We start from the raw sequence: 21868 nt of genomic DNA on the forward strand, positions 1-21868 counted from the left end.
AAGAATGGTCCTCTTGTCATTCATGTTTCATGTTTTCAAAACATGCACACTAGGGCTAAGAAAGAACATGATCAGTTCCAAGCAGGGACCAAAATTAACTGTGTGGGTAATAACTGGCTTTTAAATTATGCAGAGTTGACAAGTCATTTCATTAGGAATTGCAGCATAATGGTTTTATAGGTTTAGACCACTAACATTTTCCCCCTCATCTTTCTGACTTTTATTCACTAGTTTTGCATTCGGCTAGGGTTAGTGGTCATTACTGGTAGCATGAGGTGATAGCTGGACCCTACAGAGGTTGCACAGGCAGTCCAACTCCTCCAGAATGACACATCAATACGTGCCATTACCAGAAGGTTTGGAGGAGGAGATTCCAGGAGACAGGAAGTTACTCTAGGAGAACTGGACAGGGCCGTAGAAGGTCCTCAAGCCATCAGCAGGACTGGTGTCTGCTTCTTTCTCCAAAGGATGAACAGGGTGAGCACTGCTAGAGCCTTACAAAATGACTTCCAGCAGGCCACTGGTGTGAATGTCTCTAACCAAACAATCAGAAACAGACGCCATAAGGGGGGCCTGAGGGCTGACGTCGTCTATTGGGCCCTATGCTCACTGCCGGTACTATGGAGCTCGATTGGCTTTAGCCATTGAACACCAGAACTGGCAGGTCCACTACTGGTGCCCTGTGATATACACAGAAGAGAGCAGCTTTACCCTGAGCACATGTGACAGACGTGAAAGGGTCTGGAGATGCTGTGGAGGACTTTATGCTGCCTGAAACATCGTTCAGCATGACTTGTTTGGTGGTGGGTCAGTGATTTGTCTGGGGAGGTATATCCATGGAGGGATGCACAGACCTCTACAGGCTAGACAATGGCACCCTGACTGCCATAATGTATTGGTATGAAATCCTTGGACCCATTGTCAGAACCTACACTGGTGAATTGGGTCCTGGGTTTTCCTATGCTTAACAACAATATTTAATGTATCTGCATTACTGTAAGGTTAGGTTTAGGGTTGGTGTAGGAGTCGACTTTAATAAAACAATCTAATAGGTAGACTTTTTTAAAATTACAATTTATTGCTGGTTTCCTGTTGCTGAATCCCTTGTAGCTACAACTGTGAATATAACACATAATTACTGTATTTGTATTACTTTAAGGGTAGGTTTAGGGTGTAGTAGGTGTAGAAGTTAATAAACCATAACTTTACAGTAGCATTTTTTGTTGTTGAATTTTTCTACTCACTCTTTTAATCTGACAGTAGCACAAATCGACGGACACCGGCCTCATGTGGAGAGAGTATGCAGGCAGTTCATGGAGGATTAGGACTAGATTGCTGCATTTTTTGTCTTTGACTTTCGGGGTGTTTTTGAATTCAGCCCTTTGTAGGTTGATAATTTTCATTTCCATCAAACGATATGGCATCCTTTCGTTCCTAACACATTACCCAGTACACATCTGTATAGATATCCAGCATGCCATTCTTCCATATTAAAAGTGGAATAGATATCCACATGCACCAAAACCTAAGCACTGCTCTACACCGTTTATACAGAAACAACAAACAAACAAATGAACATTTTGTGTAAATGCTGAAGTATGTCCATTCCCCTTGATAGGCACCTATATTTGACTTAATTGTAAAGTACACTTGTGTGTTTATAGGTCCTGGTGGGGTTTACCCATATGGATATGGTAAGTATTATTAGTCCATCATTAAAGACAAAAACAGATTTAAAACTTACCAAAGTAAAAATAATGCTGAATGTTTCTTCATCCTGTTGTTTTAGGCCCATTTCCTGGTAGCACCGGAGCTGCTGGAATTGGAACTGGTGTGTTACCTGGAGCCAAACCTCTGAAAGCCCCTGGTAAGATCCTATATCATATATACTGTACCGGGGTGGTCAACATTGGTCATGGAAAGTTTCACTCCAACCCTAATCAAACACACCTGAACAAGCTAATCAAAGTCTAACAGTTATTAGAAAGCTACAGGCAGGTGAATTTTTATCCAGATTGGAGCAAAACTGTGCAGGACTGTGGCTCTCCAGGACCAACCTTGGCAACATCTGAAATATACCCATATAACTACCTTTGCTACAGATTACTTGGGCATCAATAACGAAGTTCATATACACTAAGATATTCAGATATTATAATTAATTGGTCAAAATCTTATCTTGACTCCTATAAGCAGATATAAAATTATATCCCAGTTGTGTGAAATGCTAAGATAATGTTAAGACCTTCACAAGATCCATTGTAACAGAATGTGCATGTAAACGTGCATGAATTTAATCAGAAAATGTTGATTACCATATATACTGTGTGTGTGTGTGTGTGTGTGTGTGTGTGTGTATATATACAAAAAAAAAAATATATATATATATATATATATACACACAAATATATATATATATATATATATATATATATATATATATATATATATATATATATATATAATATATAAATAAATATTCTGGTACAAATGTAAATGTATATAATGTCTTAGCCTGAACTGTGTTTAGAAAATCAAGCTCAAGCAAGCTTAGATTTCTTAAATAAGGTTCTGATTCATAGCACCCTCCTAAACCCAGTGTGTGTGTTTGGTCCAGGTGTTGGAGGAGCAGGCAGTGTCGCAGGTGTAGGGGCAGGACTCGTACCTGGAGCAGGTGAGATGTAATGCAATACCAAATTACTTGATCATTTAGCAGTGTTCCTGTAGCTTGAAAAGTACTAAAAGTACAAAACTATGGTCACGGTTCCCTGTGAATACAAAAAGACTGCCCTCATGACTGAGTCATGGTTTAATGGATAGAGAGTCAAACTTGTAACCTAAGGTCGCAGGTTCAAGTCTCAGGTCCAGCAGGCATTGTAGGTGGGGAGAATGAATAACCAGTGCTCTCTCCACCTTCAATACCACAACTGAGGTGAGACCCTTGAGCAAGGCACTGAACTCCCAACTGCTGCTCCCCATTGCTCTGGGTGTGTGTTCAATGCTGCTTGTGTGCACTTGGATGGACTTAAATGAAAATAGACACCATACGTCTGGCCTCACTTTACCTTTAAACTGACAAAATGCATGTTTATATTACTTTAAATAAAAATGTATGCACAGTGCATTAACAGCTGTGACTTTTTTCTTGAAGGTACAGTATGGAATGACTTGCAGTTTGTTTGTTTTTTTGTGAAGATGTGAGGGGGCTCCAGAACCGGTGTAAGAGTGAAAAGACAAATATGACACTATATTCTGCATCATTTACTCCGATAGGAAGTTTGTGATTTTCCTGCACTGCAGGGTCGGCCAACAACAGTCCTGCAAAGTTTTGCTCCAACCAAATTATTCTATGAGGGTAAAAAGAGATCTCTAAAATTGAGTATATTGGGAAGAGGAGTGGGCCAAGCCTCTAACCCTGAGGCACCCCAGTCCCAAAGAATAGCCAGTGTAATTTAGACTTCCTTTTTAAGATGATCCAAAGGATAACAGACCGGTTCAATTGCTTTGTAACACAAATTGCTAATCAGCCAATCACATGGCAGCAACTCAGTGCATTTAGGCATCTAGATGTGGTGAAGACGACTTGCTCAAGTTCAAAACAAGCATCAGAACAGGGAAGAAAGGGGATTTAAGTGACTTTGAACATGGAATGGTTGTTGGTGCCAGACGGGCTGGTCTGAGTATTTCAGAAACTGCTGATCTACTGGGATTTTCACAGACCACCATCTCTAGGGTTTACAGAGAATGGTCTGAAAAAGAGAAAATATCCAGTGAGCAGCAGTTGTGTGGACAAATATGCCTTCTATCAGAGGTCAGAGGAGAATAAGCAGACTGGTTAGAGATGATAGAAAGGCAACAGTAACTCAAGTAACCACTCGTTTCAACCAAGGTATGCAGAATACCATCTCTGAACGCACAACACGTCAAATCTTGAAGCAGATGGGCTACAGCAGCAGAAGACCACACCAGGTGCCGCTCCTGTCAGCTAAGAACAGGAAACCGAGGCTACAATTCACACAGGCTGACCAAAATTGGACGATGGAAGATTGGAAAAACGTTGCCTGGTTTGATGAGTCTTGATTTCTGCTGCAACATTCAGATGATAGGGTCAGAAATTGGCGTAATGAACATGAAAGCATGGATCCATCCTGCCTTGTCTCAACGGTTCAGGCTGTTGTAATATTGTAGTTCCCTTTCAAAGGAACATCGAACTGCGTCCTCTAGGGGGCGCTATGGGGAACACCTCGTCATGACCCGTGTCTGAAGCATACATTGAAAAAAACACCAACTTGTTGGCCGGCTACAGCCTCTGACGTCACTACTGTCGTGACTATGAACAGGCACCGGGAGAACACATCATTCTCTTCTTTGTATTCACTGACTGTTCTGTTTGAAGTGTGAATCTGAAATAACTGGTAAGAGCGATCTTTCTCTGTATCATGCTGACTACTAGCAAGCGTTTAGACAATGTGTGCATCTGTGTCGGCGTTATTTGACACCTGATGACACACGGTGATCTTTGCATTATTTGTTTGGGTGAAGAGCACGCACGTGATGTCTTTTGTGGAGGCAATCTGTGTGCATTGTGAACGTTTTTCCAATGAAAAAAGCTCCACTCTCGTTCGTCTCTCTTCCGAAAAAAAAAGTCAGCCATCTACTTCCCGCGGTTCAGGACCCTTCGCCGCTGAGGCACAGAGGAGAATGAGCTCGTGAGAATACAGGTGGATCTGTTTGAATGTTTTAAAGAGGGATTTTCCCTTTCGCGCTCGTAATGGCGGCAGACAAGAGAGAGCCTCGGGAGGATGATGTTATATCTTTAACACTATCTGATACTGAGTTTAGTGCTCAGCTGGGTTTTTACCCAGGAAAGTAGGAGATATTTGAGGATGATGAAGAAGCTGAGGCTGAACCTTCTCAATCCTCCTGCCCTGCATATGTAGAGCTGTTAAAGGTTATGGATCGTTCCACGGCAAAGTTGAACTTGCCATGAAAATGCGCTAACAAGGTGATGCTGTAAGGCCACAAAAAAAATCCCTCGATGAGCGATATCTTTCTGACCATAGCCCTCCAGATCAGGTGAGCCTTACATTTCTGCATGATCTCCATACAAGTATAAAAAAGAAATGAAAGGGGCCGTTTTCTTATCGCATCCATCGGTTTTGGCATAAGAGTAAATCTGCCGACATCGAGGTGATGCACGAAAGCAGCCATGAGAAGATGCCCCCTGTAGAAAGAGCTAAAAAAAAAAGCTCCCTCCTTGCCATCTAAGCCCCTTCAGAAATTAATCTGGTTTAAATGGCAAGGCATACGCAGCAGCAGGTCAGGCCGTGGCTTTATTACACACGATGGTGGTGCTTCAAGCATATCAGGCTGATCTGCTAAGAGACCTGGATGGAGGCAAGGGCCTTTCTCGTGATGCGCTGCACCACGGACCTCTCTCCATGCTACCAAGCAGGCCGCCTCCGCCATGGGCGGGACTATGTCGGCCATGGTGGCAGCGGAGAGACGTCTGTGGATGAACCTGACAGACTCCGGTTTCGCCTTCTAAACTTAAGGGGTACTGTCACAGACAGCCGTCTAAACGTCCCAGGGGCAACTCCCATGGAAATGTTAGAGTCGGTACTTAGTGCTTGCCATGATTCTGGCCTGCACTCCCCTCAGCATGGCGGCATGGGTATACTGTTCCCCATAGCGCCCCCTAGAGGATGCAGTTTGAAGTTCCCTCGAAAGGGAACGTCTCAGGTTACTATGTAACCATGGATCCCTGAGTAAGGAATAAGACACTGCGTCCACTAGCTCCCTGCCATGCTTCGGACGCAAGCTTTAGATGAAGAAGTGAATGACGTGTTCTCGCGGTGCCTGTTTATAGTCGCGCCGGTAGTGACGACGGAGGCTGTCGCCGGCCAACTCGTTGGTGTTTTTTCAATGTATGCTTCAGACACGAGTCACGACGAGGCGTTCCCCATAGCGCCCCCTAGAGGATGCAGTGTCTCGTTCCCTACTCAGGGGAACCATGGTTACATTCATAACCTGAGACGTTTTCTTGGCACACTTAGTACCAACTGAGCACAGTTTAAATGCTACAGCCTACCTGAGTATTGTTGCTGACCATGTCCATCCCTTTATGACTACAGTGTACCCATCTTCTGATGGGTACTTCCAGCAGGTTAATGCACCATGTCACAAAGCTCAAATCATCTCAGACTGGTTTCTTGAACATGACAATGAGTTCACTTTACTCAAATGGCCTCCACAGTCACCAGATCACAATCCAATAGAACAGCTTTGGGGATGCGGTGGAAATTGTAGATTCACATTATGGATATGCAGCTGACAAATCTGCAGCAACTGCATTTTTTTTTTCGTCATGTCACTATGGACCAAAATCTCTGAGGAATGTTTCCAACACCTTGTTGAATCTATGCCACAAAGAATTAAGGCAGTTCTGAAGGCAAAAGGAGGTCCAACCCGGTATAAGCAAGGTCTACCTAATAACTGGCCAGTGTGTGTGTGTGTGTGTGTGTGTGTGTGTGTGTGTGTGTGTGTGTGTGTGTATGCATGCATGCATGTATGTATATGTGTATATATTTATATATGGATGATCATAAGTTGACTCCGTAACATGACACACACCATTTTCTATCAAAATACTGAATATACTATTGAAATAGCTTTCCTTGTGGGCTGTTGTTAAAGACATATGATCATCTTGTTGCAGGTGGAGGGTATCCATCAGGTGTTGGTGTGGGAGCTGGGGCTAAACCACCTAAACCAGGTAGTAAACGAAAGCATTCAAAATATTCATGCTCTGCAACACGACTCCACATTGTACTTCAAAAGCATTGCCAAATTCATTTTCAAAGATTTCCCCCAAGAACAAATGTACTGCCCATGTCCATAGATTAACACTGACGCTTCAATTAACAGCACACCTTCTCTGCTGGGGAAGTGTAGAGGATTTGGGGAAAAGCATCTAACATTGTGGGGTTTTTTTGTTTTCCTCCAAATTTTGTGAGCTATGATTGTGCTGAGTGTTTAACATCTAACTCTATCAACAGGCTATGGCTCTTTGGGTACGGGATACGCACAGCAAGGTGAGGCCCAGTATTAACTGGACAAAGAATGATTGCTACACGCAAATCTAAATTCGCATCTATTCATATTCTTGAATATATGTCTACATGTTTGTGTTATAGACAAATTTTACTGTAAAATAAAGAAAGGTGTTACAGAAGTGGTGCTCGAAGTGGGCCTGGTGCTGAGCTCTGCTAGTTTTGTGTGACTCTGATAGCAGTAACAGGAGTGATTGTTTTGGATCATTCTGTCTTTTGACTTGCTGGTGGTACTCTCTCGAAACCAGAATCATCCAGTCAAGTAGACAGCCTTACCCCTCTGTCCTGCCCACGACACGTACATTCACACTCATAGCAGCAACACACTTGTGTAATCACAGTCTCACTCTCTCTCTCTCTCTCTCTCTCTCTTTCACACACACACACACACACACACACACAATACAGTGAGATCATGGGTTTGTATTGGTCCCGGGAGTAATGTTTGGTGTTACTGTGTTCTCTCAAGCATCATTCTTTCAAAACATCTTCCTTATACTTGCTGTATTTATTTTTCTTTCTTTCTTTATTTTAATCAGGGACAATGCACATTAATAATAAAAAAAATATGTATTCATAATACAGTCACAATAAAAGACGTTTCTCCTGAGAAAAATACTAAATTACTCCTACATTTTTGCCCAATGGCATTTCAGAAGAGATCAAAGTGATCTCAATCTGTGCTTTAATTTGCCAAGATACTGAAGCCTTTGTACTTTGATTACAAGTAATAATGTATACTAATCCTTGTTATTGACAAAAGCTGTTTTAGATCGACTGAGTAACAGATCTAAATCTGTGTCTCTTTTCTTCCTACAGGTGGTGTAGCTCCAGGAGGATACGGAGGATATCCACATGCATATCCAGGTATCGTTTTATAGAAATAATCCAAGGCTAAATTCATATTGTATACTCTTATAGATTTCAGCCCCTGTGTAGTTAATTTCGCTTTTCGAGGGCCATTGTACATTTGATGAGATGTCTTAAGGGCTCCCAGAAAGTGTCTGTGCAGCTTCAGCTCAAAGTACACCACAGAACAATTATTATTCCACAAATTTTTGGGTGGAAGCATAAATATGATGTTTTTGTGTGTTTGTATTCAAATGCAAACGAGGTGCTGCTCCCCAACACCCTTTTTTCAGAAGAGGGCGGGGCTTGTGCATCTTTTGCATCAACTGTCAAAAACACGCAAGGTTATGTGAAAAACACACAGAGTTTGGATAAATACTGTCGGTTATGTTTGTGAACATAAACAGCTTCTTGTGTATCAGTATATGAGATTTGTGAAATGGTGACAACACTACTAACATAACTCAACCAGGACCTGCCCACTTGAGTTTTTTAGCCATATGCCTTGAGTGGGATTCATTTAAAGGTGGGATACTGTGAGTACATTCATGAAAGAAAACTCAGGACTACAGTCAAGATGTCTGAGAATCAGAATCAGTGCTTACTGATATACATAGAGAATGACTTTGGATCTTTTTTATGCACAAACAGAAGGAATCAAATAAATGCTCATAACACGACCCCTCTAAACAACATATCCTGACAGACAATACACTGAAAAGCATCACTGATCGACACTTTAACTCTTTAAATCCGCTCGCTATGAAAAGCATTGGCTTGAAGTGCAAATATCATGCAAAGTGTATTTGCATTCTAACTATAAAGTGAGTCTCGGTGCTTGCTAATACTGACGATCAAGCCGCTGTCATACCACACGATATTATGTGTTTGTTATTATATAATCAGTGCGTAGAGCTGCTCGGTGGGTTCATTATTACTTCTGTCCAGATGCTCTTGGTCACAGCTGGTTATAAATCTCCTGCTGGAACAAACGGTAATCCTGATGCTTGCTGTTGGTTAACTTAGGTCCTCTAGGCATCTATTTGACACAGTTATTCTTAATTTGACACAACGCCACATTTCACTCAGTCACTCATGTGGTTTGAACAGCTCATCACAATATAAGGATTTCTTGTGTTTTAGGAGGATATGGAGCAGGACTGTCACCACAACAAGGTAAACACTCTTAAAACCCTTAACACCATCACTGGAAGATACAGCAGAATGAGCAATAGCTGTTGAGCCCATTCAGTCTCCTTAACTCTAAAGTATATATATATTATATTTAATAAAGGGATGAACTGAACCATTGAAGAATCTCCAAGCTGCAAACTGGAAGTAAAACAAGTATCATAAAGGTGGTCCATACAGTTCAGACACTGTATTCCAAACACTTTCATTTCAGATATGGGGCATCTACAGCAGAAATACCTGTAAATCAGTTTTGAAACTATACAGTTACTGCTAACTTTGTTTTGATGGCTCATTTGAATAAAGCATAGGATTACCAGTATTAACACATCCAGCATTACTTTTTTTTTATAATTACTGTATGCATTTTGGCAGAATTTTTCTTAACCAATGCAATTTCCATTGCAGTCAATGTACAAAATTGATCAGTTCTTGTATAATGTGTATTTCATGTTTGCTTCTTTCATCAGCCAAAGCAGCCAAATATGGAGGTGGACTGACGGGATTCCTGGGAGCAGGTTATCGAGGTACGAAATGAATCCCACCGCCACATAATCACTGAGTTCTCATAATCACTGCTCTGCTTCTCATGAACTAAACGTCCCGATCCTAAATCACACAAACACTGGCCTACTTCAGAAGTTTGGATTTATATGAGCATATGTGAGTTTATAAAAGTATAAAGTAGTCGAGATGCTCCGGAGGATCTTTCTGCATTGAGTTCAGACTTGATTCTAAAATGAATCAGACGAATTTATGATGGATAAAATCTTTTTGTTGTTTTTTTTTTTTTTTGTTGAACAGCAGTTTTCATTCCACGTTTCAAGGGATAGCTCACCCAAAACTGAAAACTGTCATCACCCTCATGCCATTTCAAACCCAGCTGACTTTCATTTATCTTCATTCAGACAAATGAAGAAGAGCTGTTATAGTAATTAATGTATGCTGAGGTGTTGTCTGTGGTGTTGTTCTGCAGGAGGAGCCGGCTGCCAAGGAAAATACTGCGGGAGGAGGAGAAAGTAAAGGATCTCTTGAGATGTGAAGTGACCTCAAGAAACATGGTGCTACTGCATGCTCCAGAATGTACTTTTGATACTCAAACAAAAAACCCCAACATGCACAAGTGTTTTGTACTGATAGTATTTTTTTAACAAGTCAAGATCCCCGAATCATCTAGTGTTCTGTGAAAATAATTCTAATCCTAATGGCACATCCCATCACCTTACTGTTTCCTATTATAACCGGGTTGATTAGCTGGCAATGCTGTTGTGTAACTGCAAACGTTTTAACCACAACCTCTTATTTGTGGATGTTTCTGAGACCACCCGAAGCTCTTTTGCTTTTCGCAGTCACGATCTGGCGCTCTAGACTCTTTCACATCCTCCAGTGTCCTCGCAGACTCCTGAATGAACGCGTCCTGTCATTCTGCTGAAATACTTCACATCTGGCTGTGCTTCAGCTCAGGGGTTTGCCTGTTAGTTTACCCTTCAGCAGCTTTATGATTACAGTGCTTTACGGGTGACTCTCTCTCACACACACACACACACGCACACAAAGAAATTATATTTTGAATAAAGAAAATTAATCCTGTTTTAAGAGCACCAATTCTTTCAATTAAACACTTTTTCATCGAAATCAAAGATTTTTTTTTTGCAATTATCAGTTATTCTCAATGCCAATGTTATTTTTATTACTTTAATAAAAAAGGTGTTTTATTTTAAAGGCAGTAATACTTTCATGATGTATACATACTTTTGTATTGAATTTATTTCTAACATCTAAATTTTCCTCACGCAATTATAATTTATTTTTCTTTTTTGTGATGAAATGTGTCTCGTGACATGTTCTTGACATATTTTGTGAGATAGAGTCACCCCTCTAGATGATTAGGCTTTCATGAAGCATCAGTGAGTGTCTTCGATTCAGATCTGATCTCCTGGTTTGAGACGCTTGATAAACAGGCTGCAGTAATGTGTGCGCGAATGTGTATTGCAGCAATAGAAACAACACATATTATGCTAAGAGAGCTTCGTGGATGGCAGAACGTCTGACAGCATTCATTCTTGCGTACTGTGTGAAGTATGAAGAGCTTTGCTTTGATTATGCTGAGAACAAGCAGAAGTGAATGACAGCTTATGTCTAAAATCAGTCATCTGTTTTGGTGTCTGTCCGGTGAAGGAAACAAACTTAAAGTAACTCTGTAAAATAGTAATCATAATTCTGACTTGTACATTATGTATGTTTAAACCTGGAAGATTAAAAGATGTGCTTATGTTTTTCCCCAGACCTAGGGACTACAGGTGCTTCCATCATTTGACCAAGAATGCTTTTTTTTAATCGCTGTGTATTCACATAGAATTAGTTTATATATATATCATATATGTATATCACACGCTTACCATAGGTTGGATCATTTAACAACAGGTTACTTTGCCTTATGTTGTGTTTTGCACCATTTGAACTTGACATGTTGACCAATTATCGAGTTTGTACACATCATATCACAATAACTTCTTTGTTTTAAATAGCTTCTGCAATGTAGTCACTGTGGAACTTGCAAAACTGTGTGTGCTATTTTAAGATGCGAGTGTGTGTGTGTGTGTGTGTGTGTGTAGGTGATGTTTGTAAATCTCCTCAGTGTGTGTGTGTGTGTTTCCCGAAATCCTCACCAGCCAATGTATTATCAAACATATAATGTGTAAGTTTTTGCAATACTTGGTTGATACTGTTTTTCGATCCATCTGGAGAGACACTTTATCATGTATTAATGTACCTGGTGCTGTATTTGACCTGCCTGGGAGCCCTACCAGGTCTCCTCTATTGTGCCTCGGGATTTCCATCTTATTTAAATAAAGGGGCGGGGCTGTTGCACTTTTTCCACAACCTATATTCTGACTAGTTCCCGGAAATCCTGGCATTTTACCTGCTCTAGGGAAAAATTTAATAAAATATTTTAAATTAAAAATGGCGTTCTTGGTGTGCATGATTGTGTAAAACACACTGTGAATGTTGGGCCATCTCTTACACTGTTCTGAGACCACTGTAAATCACAGCTTCATGTGGATTATTGCATTAATAAAAGCATTACCACACACAGATTTCATAGCACAAACACACAGCAACAGTAATACTGAAGTAATGAGGTCACGGGGTGTGTTTACAGAGTATTTTTATATTATTTTACTGGACATTGTATAAAACAACAAACCAAACAACCAGTATTGGGAATATGGTTACAGTGCCTTGGGGAAAACAGTTCATCCTAAAAAAATAAAGCATATACATAAACCCAAATAGGAAATTAAAATTATTGAATAAGCATGTGTCATAAACTCCTGAGACATCAGTGTCTCATATTTTAGAGCAGTCAATGCAATTTATGAAAGAAATCAACTAAATATGTATAAGTGTGAAAATATTCAGATTCAAGCCCCTTCGTATTCATTAACATTTTCATAAGTAACTGTAGTTTAATTACACATTTTTATCTCATTAACTGATTAGCGTTGCATTTGTTTTGTAATTAATTTTGTAATTACCTAATTCTGTTACATGTAACTAATTACTCCATAGTCTGGCGTAGCCATACCATTCATGTCCGCTTTCCTGAGCCAAGGCCCGTCCATGAGGCCCTTTGACTGACATGCCAAACAACCAATCACAGTTCATTTTGTTCATCGTCATGTTTCGAGGCCTGAAAATGTCGCCATAGTAACAGACTGGTGTGTAAAACTCTCAGACATATTTTAAAGATTCTATGCCATTAATATTAAATATTTCACATACTTTTTAAAATCCGGTGTTTAGTTGATCCTGATAAGCACTTGTCGTCACAGTTGTAAACACGCCATCTTTCTTTTGTGAGGGGGTTTGGCACCATAGTGTCTTTAGGCTTGTTTGAGATGAGCAAAATCTGCGCAGAACCGATCACCGGTGATCCCCGTGCCGGTTAAAAAAGTGTCAGAGTTCCGCCTTGCTCTGATGTCATGTTGACGTGTGCCAGAAAACTCTGGCGATGACGAGACAGCTGTGTCGGATTGAGCAGTCGAGCACAGTTGCTCTCCACCGACTGCGCTGATCAAATGCATGATGGGAAACGACTGACTGACGACACAGCTTCATGCTCATTAGCTGAGAGTGTCAACGGATACATTTTCTCTTTATCCTAAGAATTAGATTACCCATTTATTTATTTATATTTACATGCATAAACTAAACAAAAACAAAACATGCCTAGTGAAGTTAAGAATTAGGACATTCGTTTATTTAATTTTTCTCTTAATTAGAATTCTTCCTTGTTGTAATTTTCACTTTATTCTATTGTATGTTTGTGTGAATTAATAAATCAATCCATTAAAAATATACATGCACACATACATATGTAAATGGACTGTTTAGCCATTGTTATGTTCTGTAATTTATGTTCATGGACTGCAATACTGAACCAGTCCGCTAGAGAGATTTGTACGGGTGGGGAGGAAGAAGGAGAAGAAGAGTGAAGAAAAGTGAAAGTAGTTGAAAACAATGAAGCTTCTCGTCTGATTTATTTCTTTTGATTACAAGTCTCAACATTACAAATTTTGGCGACGAGGATGTCTGCATCCCGTACCTATGCCTGCATGTTTTCTTCCGACGGTAGGAGAGCCTGCTATACCGTTTTCTACATGGAAGAAAATTTTCCAAAACTATTTACTTGTCATCGGAGCGCGAGGTGACGCATGGCCTGATGCTAGACTTCGTGCAGTTCTTTTACATTGTCTCGGTACAGAAGGCCAGAGACTTTTCTATACGCTGCCAAACGGCGGTACAACTTATGATGAGGCCATGGCGGCACTTGATGCTCATTTCACGCCAAGAGTGAATGTTGTCGCATAAATTCAGACAACGCGCACAGCGCATTGATGAAACTGTAAGTCAATTTATAGCAGAGTTACGTCATCTGGCAGTGGATTGTCACTTCGGAGGAATGGAGGACGAAATGTTAAGAAACCAACTGATTGAATGGGTTTTTCTGGCCGCGGTAAGAGACAGATTGTTACTTGAGCCCGAACTTACGTTGGATCGCGCTTGAAAATGCTACACTTCTTTCAAATACTGGTTCATCTCCCGCCCAGGTTCAAGCCATCTCGAAGACAAAGGGCAGTTTCAAAAGAGGTAAACAAAATTATGACAAAAGGCCAGTACAAACTGGGAAGCCACAGAATTCAAATAAAAGACGCTGTTTTCGCTGTGGATCAAACACTCACTTAGCCAACGCACACACTTGTCCAGCTGCGTCTGCCACCTGTCATCAATGTCAAAAGAGACGACATTTTGCAAAGGTATGTAAATCTGCTGCTGTCAGAGAAGTGGTGGTGCCTGAACTGACTGTACTGTGTGTAAATCAGTCTCATGACAAAATCCGTTGCCAAGTACAGTTGGAAGCACCGCAAGGAAATAAAATACCACTGGAATTGATTGTCGATACAGGATCAAGTGTGTCCATCCTTCCAGAGACCCTGTTCATGAAACACTTTGCACATTGTGAACTGAAGGAACCTCAAGTGAGGTTAGTCACATACTCACGTGAACAATTACCAACCTTAGGATGTTTCACTGTTTCTGTGTCACATGACGGGGTTGCAACCACAGCAAATTTCTATGTGGCCAAAACGGGTTTACCACTTTTGGGTATGGACTTAATTAAAGCTCTAAAATGTCACATTGTGGGGGATAGGATTGTTACATTATCGAGCCCCGCTGCTTCACCAGTGCTAGAAATATGTAATGCAGCAGCCGGTTCACCAGGATGTGTCAAAGGATTTGTGCACAAAGTACAGATTGATGAGTCTGTAAAACCAGTGCAGCACAAACTACGCAGACTACCACTGAGTGTACGGGAGGAGGTTTCCAAGGAAATTAATCGGTTACTGAGTGATGGAGTAATCGAAAAGATTGATGCTTCGCCATGGGTGTCACCGATTGTCGTAACCAGGAAAAAGTCAGGAGAAATTCGGGTGTGTGTGGATTTGAGAGAGCCTAATCGAGCTGTAATTACTGACTGTTTCCCACTGCCTCATATGGAGGATCTTTTCACAGAGCTCAGAGGCGCTACAGTGTTCTCCCAAATTGATTTGCAAAGCGCATACCATCAACTTCCTCTAGAAGAGAGTCAAAATTTGACTGCTTTCATCACACACAATGGGTTATTGAAATTCACAAAGGTTCCTTTCGGGTTGGCTTCAGCGCCCTCAGCCTTTCAGAAAATGATGAAAACTGTACTTGAGGGTTTACCAGGAGTACAGAACTACTTGGATGATCTGATCGTGTATGGCCAAACCAAAGCCATCCACGACGCCAATCTACAGGCAGTGATGACGCGACTCACAGACATTGGTCTAAAACTTAATATGAAGAAAAGCAAATTCGACCAGAGCAGAATTCGCTATCTAGGCCATGATATCTCAAAAGAGGGACTACATCATAACCCGGACTCAGTTGAAGCCATTGCAAATGCACCTGCACCAACCGACCTACCGTCATTACAGTCCTTCTTAGGACTTACGTCTTGGTTTAGCAAGTTCATCCCGAACTATGCAATGGTAGTAGACCCTTTGCGTGAGATACTCAGATCATCTCAGAATGGATTTACTTGGACGGAAGCAGCTGAGGCGAGTTTTCGAGAGCTAAAGCAACTGTTAGTCCACAGTCCAGCCTTAGCTTTATTCGACCCCTTCTTGCCAACATTTGTGTCCACTGATGCTTCCGATTATGGCATTGGAGGTGTCATCTCTCAACGGCACCCAGACCAGTCGGAGCGTCCAATAGCATTCGCTTCTCGTACATTGACGCCAGCCAAAAGAAAATACAGTACAGTTGAGAAGGAAGCATTAGCGTGTGTCTGGACAGTAGAACGTTGGAGGACTTACCTTTGGGGCAGGAAGTTTACACTGAAGACGGAACACCAAGCACTGACCACATTGCTGGCCACCAGAGGAATGAACAGAGCAGGAATGAGGATTACGTTTACCGTTACCTGATTCAGATGCTGGTCAGGAAGAGGAATTAGGCATTGTAGCAGAGATTTCAAAGGACCTTTCAAAAGCCATTCCTATGAAGGATCTCCTGGAAGCATGTAAATCTTGTCCAGAGTTGTCCAACCTGCATGCCCAGATCACACAAGGCTGGCCTAAATCACAGAAACAAATGGATCCAACGATCATGGCGTACTTTCAGATCAGGCATGAGTTAGCTGTGGATGATAAGTACATCTTGAGAGGGCAGAGACTAGTGGTGCCAATTGCATTGCGCTCTAAATTAATTCACTTAGCACACGAGGGGCACCAGGGAGTGGTACGAACTAAACAACGGCTAAGAGACTTGTACTGGTGGCCTCATATGGACTATGAAGTGCATTTGTCCATTGCTTCTTGTTCTGCCTGTCAGTCCTGTGACAAAACCGCCCGGACGTGTCCAGCTCCATTGCAGCCAGTGGACCTGCCAGATGGTCCATTTCAGAAAGTCGCAATAGATATTGTTGGACCTTTTGAGAGAGCCACTCAGGATTGTCGGTTTGCTATTACGATGGTGGATTATTATAGTAAGTGGCCGGAGGTTGCATTTACCTCAAATGTTACAACCAACACAGTTACAAAGTTTCTAGCATCTGTGTTTGCGAGAGAAAGGTGAAGGTGAAGTGACATTCGGCCAAGTATGGTGACCCATACTCAGAATTTGTGCTCTGCATTTAACCCATCCGAAGTGCACACACACAGAGCAGTGAACACACACACACACACTGTGAACACACACACAGAGCAGTGGGCAGCCATTTATGCTGCGGCGCCCGGGGAGCAGTTGGGGGTTCAATGCCTTGCTCAAGGGCACCTAAGTCGTGGTATTGAAGGTGGAGAGAGAACTGTACATGCACTCCCCCCACCAACAATTCCTGCCGGCCCGGGACTCGAACTCACAACCTTTCGATTGGGAGTCCGATTCTCTAACCACCAGGCCACGACTTCCCCAAAAGTCGTGGAGAAGGTAACCCACTCAAAAAAGAGAAGGTAACCCACTCACATTAGTCAGTGATAATGGTCCTCAATTTGTTTCTTCGGCATTCGCTGATTTCTTGACTGAAAGAGGAATATAACACATGTGTTGCAGTGTTTACTGGCCCCAAGCGAATGGTGCTCGTGTTTTAAAGAACTGCATCCAAGTAGTTGAAATGCAACAACTTCCATGGAAGCAAGCAGTCACAGATTTCCTCCTGAACTACAGAGCTACACCGCACGCGACCACAGGTGTATCACCTTTTGAACTGTTAAGAGGGAGGAAGATGCGTACAAAGCTAAACACTCTACCAACCACAGCAGCTCAGGGTGAGAAAGGAGCAATGGGCATACGTGACCGTGTACATCGGGTTCAGCAAAAGATGAAACTGTACACCGATAAAAAACGTGGAGCAAAACCACCACCCTTCAAGTGTGGAGATCGGGTATGTGTAAGAAAACCTATGCATGTACCGAAGGCTGGAAGGAAATTCACTGTTCCAATGATAGTGAATAAGAAATTGGGACCGAGCACTTATGTCTTGAGTGATGGGAAGAAATGGAATGTGGCTCACCTGTCTCTGGTTCCAGAAACCACTCAAATGACATTAGAGAATGCTCATGTTAATCCCGGAACAGAGAATGTTGTGTATGAGCTAGTTAAGAGCACACGGGCTAGACACCCTCCAGTATGGTTAAAGGACTATGCTACAGAGTAAAGGGAAATTGAAAGGAAAAGTAAATGAAAGAACACTAGAGTTGTAGTAAGGAAGTAACAGAAAATATATGGTGAATGTGTTCGTATGTTATTCATATGTTGGTTAACTGATAGTTTAAGATACTGAAGAAATTTATAGTTATAGACAGAGTTCATAAGTGGATGGAAACTTGGTTGAATAATTCCACTTGTTAAGAGTCTTTCCTAAAGAAAGAGGGGGATGTTATGTTCTGTAATTTATGTTCATGGACTGCAATACTGAACCAGTCCGCTAGAGGCTGATAGAGAGATTTGTACGGGTGGGGAGGAAGAAGGAGAAGAAGAGTGAAGAAAAGTGAAAGTAGTTGAAAACAATGAAGCTTCTCGGCTGATTTATTTCTTTTGATTACAAGTCTCAACATTACAGCCATTATGCCTCATATTTGAGTGGTTTCCTCTGTGTCAGGGTCTGTCTTAAAACAAGGGAAGCAATTCTGAAGAATGTTTGCTACAAAACAGCTTTGACTTGCATAGTATGGAAAAATACTATGGACGTGAAATGGTGGCAGAAAACTGCTTGTTTGCAAACATTTTTCTAAATTTCCTCCTTTGTGTTCAAACGCTTCCTCCATTTTTGAATTTCTGTACAGAAAGGTCACGCAGTGACGTATCAATCTTCTACTGGTCCCGTCTTCATGTGATGCAAATTCGCAGGTCAAAGTTCACCAAACTTGAACTGTGGAATGCAGTGAAATGCAAAATTTTGGGGGAGGTCCAAGATGGCGCCTTGTTAAGTCGAAGTTTTCAGAGCTCCTGACCAAACTTTACACTCTAAGAAAGTATAGCTGTATTAACGTATTTTTTTCGTTACATTTGGTTGATCATATTTTAGTACATTCAATTGAGAGCATTAATATGCCATTTGACAAACGCAAAGAGCGATCGGACACTAGCGACATCATGGATGTCCACGATCATGCTTCTCCTGCTGTAAACGAGCTAGATGTTCTCTGCGCTACTTCACTCCCTGTCACTCCTAGCAAGCCACCTCATAAAAAAGGTAAATCTTCAAGTCCAAACGAGCAGGCCGACTCTGCCATCATTTCTACACTCCCCTCGTTGATCAATACTCGGTTTGACGCACTGGAAGGAATGATTAGTGCCAATGCTCTAAAGATAGAAGGGCTGAAGAAAACGGTAGACTTTGTGTGTGCCGAAGTACAAGATTTAAAAACTAATGTGAAAGATGTAGATTCCAGGCTTAAAGATCAAGAACATCTCACAAGCGCCTGGGAAACACGCATTTCTGATCTGGAGAGATACTCTCGCAGGTGGAATTTGAGATTGTTTGTAGTGCCTGAGACATTCAAAGAAGACATCAGATCCGAGGTCATTCGAATATGCAGCGAGACTTATCCCGAGGCCAAGAGCAAGTACCCTGATGTTGTTGACACTGTGCATCGTTAAGGGAGGAGAGGTGACAACACAAAACCTCGCGCCGTTATCATGCAGTTCTCCTCACGGGTTATCCGCGATGCCTTATGGAAAGCTGCCAAGAATTCCCAGTTTTTCAAAGACAACGACCTACGCTTCGCAGAGGATCTGACTTCGCTGGACCGGGAGAGACGGAAGAGCTTGTGGCCGAGAGTGAGAGAGGCGAGGGCTGCTGGAAGAATGGCTTATTACGTCGGAGCACGTGCGTTTATTGAAGGTGTGGAGATTACTTTGTGAGTTTCATCATGAGGATCGTGTACTCTTTTGTAAAATGATGACCGTTAACTGTCACTACACTCAAAAAAATGGATTTGTGGCACTGTTCGTTTTACACAGATATGTTTTGTTAAAACAACACAAGTATATTTAGTTTTCCTCTAAAACACAATTGTATTGTGCTTAATCAACTTAAAATGTTTCATTTTCAATTTTACTTAATTATCAATCGTTAAACTAATGTAAAGTGTTTAATTTTGTAATTAAAAAAAAACCGGAAGTGACGATTTCCAACGCATTTGATGACGGTGAGAAGGAGAGCAAGAGGTACCAGTCAGGTAAGAAAATCTAAAGTTTTTCTTGTGTTAAGTCAAAGTCTTTAATTTCTCTTAGAGTTTCTGTTTTGGGGTGCTTTTGTTTTGCAGTCTAGTATTGTGTAATCGGTTTACTGCACCATTAATAGATGATTTTGAGCGGTTGGGAGATGTGAAAGCGCACGACTCTCTGTAAGGTATTGACTTGAGTATATATATATATATATATATATATATACTTGGGCTGAAACAATTAGTCGACATTATCGACAATGTCGACGATAAAAAAAAATTGTCGGCAAATGTTTTTGTGTAACGTTAGTTGTTTGATCTCGTATGCCTAATGTGAAAGCCTCCAATAATGCAGTTTGACCAGTGTGGCGCTGTAGCGCAAGATTGTAATACACTCTCCTGATTCAATTCAAAAGAAGAAGATAGCACTTCAGTTTGAGCAAACCGAGCCGATCCGAACCTTGGATGAATATGTAAATATATACTGCACGCCTTGCTCTCAATAACTGCATAAACACAACAAAAACTGACCGCGATGTAAAAGCAGCTTTTAAACGCACAGTATGGAATTTTTGGCCACCAGGGGTCATCAATCAAAATAATAACATAAGACGTACTTTGATGACGTCGGGAAAGAGCGTAGGCTCATGGGAGTTGTTGTTCATTGGAACACGCGCTCTGTCGCTCCCCACATTCCTCACTCATTTTAACTGAGGCCGGCGACACACTGGATGCGTGGCGCAAGCGTCTCAGCTGCGTGGCGTGTCAGTTTTTAATTCGGCTCCCATGTTAATAGGTTAGAGCTTGCAGACTGCCTGTGTGAGCCGCGCGTCTCAGGAAAACGCGTGCTTGCTAGAAATAGAACCGACGCCTATTGTTCACGCGACACGCACGCGTGTTGAAAGCGTTTCCAGGCAAAATATAATAGGAAAATATGTTTATATGTTATTTTGTACACAAATACATATTAATTCATGACATTTTGATGTTTGAAGTCTATAGGTTGACATCAATTCAGATATAAATGTAATTTAAAAAATAAATAAATAATTATCGATTATCGATCGTCTATTTTGCCGTCAATACTGTTGACGGTGTCCTTTATCAGTAGGCTTTATATTTATGTTCAACATGAAGTATAGATATTGTTGTCATGAAGACAAGAGCCTGGTCTGTCAGCGGTCTCCCTTGACCTACAGCGGCAGCAGCCTAGTATTTTGATCAAGTCTTTTCGAACGGAGAGATATATGAATTATCAGACCCCTATCAAATCAATATTCCATCTAGCTAGTAGTAATATATGTATAAAACACAATATATGTTTGTGACGAGTGGGGCGGGGCCGAGGGACATGGGAGCGAGGCCGGTGGAGTGATTGGAGATGAGCTACACCTGTTCGACCCACCGGTCTCGAGGCCCACGGAGGAGATGGAAGGATATAAAACTGGAGCGACGACAATGAAGGACGAGAGGGGACCAGGCCTGGGATTTTAGTTGTGTTTTGGTTTTATTTTGTGCGCACCAGTCGTCCGTGAGGGGCTGGTGCGCTGTTTTGTGTTTATTTTGAATAATTAAATGTTATTTGATTGTCCGCCGGTTCCCGCCTCCTTCTTCCGGATGAATATGAAAGGTTTTATCATTACAATGTTAAAAAAGCTACTTTATCCAGCTAGATATAGAACACATGTAGATTTACATTATACTCTACATGAGAGCTAGTCCGTCTGCGTTTTACACAAGACATCATCGTTTCACAAAATACACGGATAGATATAGTTAGCTGAATGGATGCATACCTGTTTATTAGAATGCAAACATCTCTCTGTAGTTTCAGCTTGTCACGAAGCTCTCTCTATCTTGGAAATGCAACTCCAATATTTACCCGTGTCTTGTTTGTTCTCTTGTCCCAAAACCTTCTCAGGTCATTTATTTCACCCGTACGTTTGCGCTTCACAG

General features: G+C 41.5%; 1 protein-coding gene across 1 annotated transcript; it reads left to right on the top strand.

Annotated features, from left to right (window-relative positions):
- Nucleotides 1-270: 270 nt before the first annotated feature.
- LOC132108329 (elastin-like) lies at nucleotides 271-10698 on the top strand. Its single transcript, XM_059515033.1, has 11 exons — nucleotides 271-275; nucleotides 357-477; nucleotides 1619-1694; nucleotides 1790-1867; nucleotides 2618-2674; nucleotides 6719-6775; nucleotides 7059-7094; nucleotides 7932-7979; nucleotides 9105-9137; nucleotides 9623-9679; nucleotides 10129-10698. The coding sequence occupies exons 1-11, from the start codon at nucleotides 271-273 to the stop codon at nucleotides 10173-10175; spliced, it is 615 nt and encodes a 204-aa protein (XP_059371016.1). The 3' UTR covers nucleotides 10176-10698.
- Nucleotides 10699-21868: the final 11170 nt, after the last annotated feature.

The sequence above is a fragment of the Carassius carassius genome, chromosome 28 (assembly GCF_963082965.1).
Source record: "Carassius carassius chromosome 28, fCarCar2.1, whole genome shotgun sequence".
NCBI lineage: Eukaryota > Metazoa > Chordata > Actinopteri > Cypriniformes > Cyprinidae > Carassius > Carassius carassius.

Bases quoted from the DNA above. Each gene is read 5' to 3' on its own strand.
- LOC132108329 (XM_059515033.1), top strand. The intron at 2,675-6,718 runs GTGAGATGTAAT...ATCTTGTTGCAG, and splicing joins AGGACTCGTACCTGGAGCAG to GTGGAGGGTATCCATCAGGT. The intron at 9,680-10,128 runs GTACGAAATGAA...GTTGTTCTGCAG, and splicing joins CCTGGGAGCAGGTTATCGAG to GAGGAGCCGGCTGCCAAGGA.